Here is a 6,293-nt window from a genome sequence, read left to right as displayed (position 1 = left end):
ATTGCTGTGGAGGTGACACGCACAGCTGTGGTCTGTCCACGGTTCCCAAACCACCTCCTGAGAACACAACGGAGGACAACCAAGTCTGACCTCAGGGTCACTGCATGTTTTCCACCACCTCCCCAGTGAGGTATCCAGCTGGGAGTGCTGCTGCTCTGCGCAACGCACAGCTGTGTGACGGTAGCTATGTAAGGGGAGAGCGGGGAAATACTGCCTTCATGGACACTTTCCTTCTTAGGAAAATGCTCTACCTCAGTAGGGGGAAAAAAATGAACAAGACTTCATTATATCTGCAACTCAAGTATCATTTCACAGCAATTACATCTTCAGTCCACAATAGAAACTGACAATTACACAGTAACTCATGTTTTCGCTACTCCATTATCTCTGATAATACTGCAGTTAAGCTTGTGCTCAAATTCCTTTTCGGTAAAATCTGCCTCTGAAAAACACTGTTATCTCTTGGATGCTCTTAAAACACTAATGAAGCATATAAATTTCGTAATAGTAAAAAATAAAAGCAAAGTTAATAAATGACCGCGTTGTCTTCAATTTATCAAAGAATAAGAGTCTGAGAAAAATAACTTTTATTGCATTTTAATTTCTCAATCTCTTTCCTTCTCCCAAAAGATAGAAGTTGTAACATAAAGTCATGACATTTAAGATGAAGAGAAGCTTGGGGGAAACAGAATCACAATTCAGCAGGCAGAGGATGGGGAAATCAAAGTATTTAATATGGCTTGGAGCTGAAAGTAATTGATCTGCGCTTCCGATCATCTTTGTTATTGCCACATTCCATTGATTTTCATTAGGTGAAGATAAAAACATGTCTTTAAAATGCATGTACAATAGCTTTAAGCCGTTACTGTACACATTGTGCAACTCATCTGAATGCAATTGAACACATGAACTTAATAGAATATATATTTATGTACAGTATATACACAAACAGAATCTTGTGGTAATACCCCTGAATGTTATCATTTAAACAAGAATCATTTTGGTAACAGGAAGAAATCTATGAAGGTGGCAGAGCTGCCCATTTCTGACATCTAAATCAATATAATTTCCAGCTGACTTACATACAAATGAAACTGTGGTCCTGTACAAACTTTACATTACAGGGAAACAGTTTATTTTAATAAAAACTATTTACATATTTGAGTGCTTGGTTTTTGCAATGGAGATTATGTGAACACAGAAAATTATATGGTAGGCAGGTTTACTGTAAAATTTTTCTATTTGTTCTTTTTTTTTGTGCAAATTCCAAATCTCTCTTTTTGTGTCATTATCTGCCTCTATTTGCCTTGTATTACTGCTGCTGCTTTTTTTTAGTACTCTGAGAAGGCTGGGTGACTTTACTTCTCGGTACAGGAAGAAGAGATTTAACTCTTGAACCACCCAGCTCTGTCTTTGATTTGCTGCTTTCTACAGTTCGACTGCTGCTGAGAGGACGGATTCCATCCTATGGATAAAAGAAAGCATTTTTGTTCAAATAATGATTGTAGGCAGAGCTGGAAACAACCAACCAACCCTCCACCCTCACAGAACCTCTGTCATTTACAGTCTCTTGCAGATGAACACGACAGTGTCTGACTGCTTGGTCAAATGATGGCTTTTTTTTTCCTTCTGTGATGGAAATACCATAAACATATTAAAATACCAAAAGGTGAGATTTTTTTGCATTAGCATTCAAAAACCTTAAATATCATTCTCAGACATCTCAATTTTAGGAGGCATGTCTTATATTGTTAGCAGGAATTTTAAAAGGAAAAAGAAACGACTAGGAAAATTTTACAATTTATATCAAATTATGCAATCATCATTACTATAGAAGCTCTGGTTTGGACTGTCTGAACTGAATGTTCAGAGAAACACTCAAAAACTGCACATCTAAATGTGCGTCTTCAGTACTAAAATTGTTGCCATTCAGTGGAGTCTGTCTTCTGGATTTTCAGTAAAATTACAGGAAATGTTTTTAACATTTTAAATATCTGAATACGAAGAAAGATAATGATAAATATGTCATCTTAGCTAACTTGCTTTTTTAATGCCTAGGTGCACAAGTTAAACTGTTTTCAGGGCTACTTCATTGATGATCCTTGGGGTCCCTTCCAACCCAAGCCATTCTATGATTCATTGTACCTGCAGAGAATAGGCAGAGTGCTTCCAGAAAACAATTTATTGCCATCAGACAAAGTGCCTGCATTGACCTCTAGAGGAACCCAATGCCTACTGAGAGAACATAGAGAACAGACTCTGTACTGGTTAAGGTTAATTGAGCTGTATGCTCAAAGGATCTCTCACTGTTTAGGAAAGAAAAGGAATTTATCATTAAAAAAATATATATAGTGGGTGTATTTTATAATAAACATGTCTAGAAACCACAAATGATTATTTTCCTTTTCTGAAAAGAAAAGAAGTCAGTGGATCTGTTCTATCTTCCAGCAGTATTCAATGCCCCTTCCTGCTGTGGAACTGCCCTTCAGTTAGTAAAGTTTGTTCAAATTTAGAGTACCTTTTTCCCAGAAGCACCAACTGTGTAACAACGGGCTTATTTTGATCTCTCCTAAATAATATGCCAAGACAGCTGTACAGCAACAGATAGCTAGGTAGTAATCACTGGTAATCACTGCAGAAGATGGTTTAAAAACAAACCACGACCCAGCAATTTTATATTAAGAATTTTAAAAAGTTTTCAGCTTTTGCAAACTTATTAAATAGCTTTAATTGTTAAAAAAAAAAAAAAAAATCAAATGAAGCCAGGGCTTACAAAGCTGAAGGAATGTTAAGGATACTTGGCCTAGGTAGATAGCTTTATATAAACACGAAAACTGTGAAATAAATACATCCATTGTTTAATGAACCTTTAATTTCCATTAAGACACATGGAGAAAACCTGGCATGGTGTGCCACCAAGTTTCCTAAGAATGGTGACAGTTTATTCTTGCAATAAACAGGGCACTGGAACACTGATTCTTGGGATCCAATCAAGAACTCATATTTTAGAGACCTGAAATACAGCCACCTTCCCTACCCTGCTATAACAGTCTGACCCACCTTTTGTTTCATCGTTTTGCTTGGGTTAGTACCACTTGCTGAAAATACAGGATTGTTCTGAGAGTTACTGAACATCAGTAGCGCATCCTTAGAATCTGCAATCTAAAAAAAGAGAAGAAAAAGGTGAAGATTTATTCACAGCAGAAATCACGTTTCTGTTTGGTACGTTTTGGAGTCTTGACTTGATGATCCCGTAGTTCCCGTTTGGTGTTATGCACAAACACCCAGGGAGTTTAACCAGCTCCAAGGATTTACAGAAAGGAATGAGCGCGTTCTCCTTCTCCCATCACGTTTCTTTCCTGATATTTTCCATCAAAACTTGTGAGCATGCAGAAACAGATACAATACGATCAGCCTTCTGATCTCACTGCAGCCTTGATATTTTGATCTGGGGTGAGCTGCCCCGATTCACTCTGCAACTGCAAAAGAACTCAATCCCGTCACAACAGAGACGGCAGGGCATACAGTGAAAGAGCAAATCAGAAAGCTGAGGTACTTATTTTGGTGGCAGCCCCGAATTACCTCACGCAAAGCAAACATGCAACAGCATCCTCACTTCTGTAAGCTCTACTAGGCAGCTGGGGAATTAACAACAGAAATTACAATCGTGGATGGTTCCACCCATGATGAGGAAACTGAACAAAAGACAGTGACATCTATCTCCTTCCTCATTTAACCCACATTTCCTTGAATTGTCAACAACCAGCAATTGCATCTTAAATGTTATTGAACACAATTTTCAGTTCATTGCCATTTCTTTAGCACATCCCATATTGTCAAGTGCTGATAGTAAATCCCTGCTGACTAAGGATTATCTGACCAGCGTGGGCCATGGAACTCACACAAATATTGTAAGTTTTAAACTAAAAATAATAAAATCAATCAAAGAACAAAAAAATCCCACAACCAAGTAATAGTAAACTCCTGAAACCAACAAAAAAACTTCATGAAAGATGTAATTAAACAGGTTGAAAAATCTTCCCAAACATACTTTTCTTAATAAAAGTGTGGTTATTTTCTAAGAACAAGCAGCTTGCTGATTGGAACTAATGGAACTGCTGTTCAAGGAGAATCTAGAGGATACAATGGACAGCCTGAGTCGAAAACAGGCTTGGACTGGAGAAGAATGGCTGCTCTGTATTTCAAAATACATGGATCAACTACTGCAGTGAGAACACTGCCAGCAGGGAAACCTGGAAAAGAGCATACAGACACAGCTACAGGCAGCTCTGGAAGCTTTTGGTATGGAAGGAAAGGTAAGATCCATGGTTCTACGCTGTGCTCCAAAAAGCCTTCCATAGACACTTAAAACTCCTATCCCAAATTTGGGAGTCTTTCAAGCCTCTTTCCTATTTTTGTAGGAAAAGAATACTGTCAATCCATTCTTTCTTGTGTGGGGCAGCAGAACTTAATTTTGCTACACAGCAGATGAGCTTAAAACCAGTTCTCTGATGCCTAATGGGATTACAAGAAACAAAACATGAAGTGCCTATGAGGAAATCCTTTCTGGGTCTTTTAAGACTGTAAAAAAAGTTTCCCAGACAAAGATGAACAATAATGCAGAGAATGCTACTGTCTCTAGTACTTATGAACTAATACATTGTAGCCTCTAACGCAAAGACCTCTAGGATTCAAGACAGTGAGGGTGTAATTTAAAATAACATATAGTAAACCAGAACAGTCTTCCTCAAATGTACAATTTATTAGTTGACTTAGGATTATTGCCAAATCACTTCATAATTTTCTTCAGTTCTTGAACTGACGTGTAAAAAATTTATTTTAACCATTTAGCAAACAGCTGCATATACTAATGATGTAAATTATTTAAGAACTGTGTGTTTACCTTGCTTATATCAGGCTCAGATTTGCTGGAGCACATACTTTGAAGTTCCTGCACAAGATCTACTTCATCATCAGAACCAAGGGACAGCCTTTGCTCTAGATTCAATGTTCTCAATTGGTCTTTCTCTGAAGATCTAGTGAAAAAACAGCAGCAGGAACAAGAACAACACAAACCAAGAGGGAAAACAATAACAATTAAGCCATTGAGCAGAGTTTTAAAATAAATGCTAAACAAAACTGAAAAATAGAAATTTCTTTCCAAATATTTTAAAAACCACCAATGGAGCAAAACATCTCTGTAGCAGGAACAGTTGTAAATATTTGCTTTATCTTAATAAACGTCATTTCTATTCAAATTATTCTCTCCATTCTGAAATTTTAACAAAGGACTCTTTTAACTCTTTTAACCTCTGCGTTCAAAGACTCCTCTTTTTTCAATGGAGCAATCAATTTTATTCTCATCTCTTTTTTGGACTTAATTCCAAGCACCTAGACTTTTAAAAAGTCAACATACTGGAAACACAAAGAATTCTACATTGTTTGTGCCTGTGAACGTGTGAATGTGGTGGAATCAAGCTTTCAGATGGAAGTAAAATCTCAGGTACAGCTCCTTATCACCCTATTATCCCCATTCATACCCTTCTATTGAGAAACTCAGTATTAATTGGACTGTATGAATTAAATGCATGTACAAAACTCCACATTTCCATTCAGTAAGCAGAAGAGCTAAAGGTGAGGGGGTTTTTTTCATCATAATGCCATGTGAAAAAAGCCTAAGGTTGGCTTGTTGTGGCAAAGCATTTGTTACGTAATATTCTTAAGTCATAGGCTGTTCTGTTACATAAAAAGAACATAAAGAGGTGCAAGGTTTGAATTACAGAAACGGATTCTAAAATTACACTGAAGCATGCAAATTTTATTTTCTCTCAACATGAAATTGAAAAGCATTCTTTTCTTCAGATGTAAAACCACCACATCACCACACACAACTTCTTCAGCTATTCATTTTAACGTGCAGGGTAACAACACAATTTCAACATCCTTATTGTTTTCTAAGTGTTACACATGCCATGGATGCCATGCCACTTACTTGGTGGCAAGAGAAGCTCTTTTCTTACAGTTCGGTTGCAACATGGTCTTAGATTTTATACCTGCAGAAAAAAGAGGTTGGCTTATTAGTGGATTATTATGTTCTTTAAATTCTGCATTATTAAATGTGTAATAAATGGGGAAAAGTGTAGCTAATTACTGGCTTCTTACATCAATAGAGTCTTCTAAAGATTGTAATACTTTCCTTGACATTTGTTAGAGTAGCTGTGGGGCCATATGGAAAAGCTAAGATGGCAGTGATGCCCAATGCTTTTGTGGAATAGAAAATAAGAGTTCATGGT

General features: G+C 37.0%; 1 protein-coding gene across 1 annotated transcript in view; it reads right to left on the bottom strand.

The window, feature by feature from the left end:
• Window positions 1-581: 581 nt before the first annotated feature.
• The window catches only part of CTTNBP2 (cortactin binding protein 2), a 77,767-nt gene continuing 72,055 nt past the window's right edge, over window positions 582-6,293 (bottom strand). The window contains 5 exon segments of the mRNA XM_042816120.1: window positions 582-1,327; window positions 1,329-1,465; window positions 3,061-3,162; window positions 4,904-5,036; window positions 5,993-6,053. Coding sequence (XP_042672054.1) covers window positions 1,153-1,327; window positions 1,329-1,465; window positions 3,061-3,162; window positions 4,904-5,036; window positions 5,993-6,053 — 608 coding nt within the window. The 3' untranslated portion in view covers window positions 582-1,152.

Source organism: Centrocercus urophasianus, unplaced genomic scaffold (genome assembly GCF_019232065.1).
Source record: "Centrocercus urophasianus isolate 14NV4802_14NV808 unplaced genomic scaffold, USGS_Curo_1.0 seq_15, whole genome shotgun sequence".
Classification (NCBI taxonomy): Eukaryota; Metazoa; Chordata; class Aves; order Galliformes; family Phasianidae; genus Centrocercus; species Centrocercus urophasianus.
Note: the sequence above shows the minus strand (reverse complement) of the source record. Positions and strands in the feature narration are given on the sequence as shown.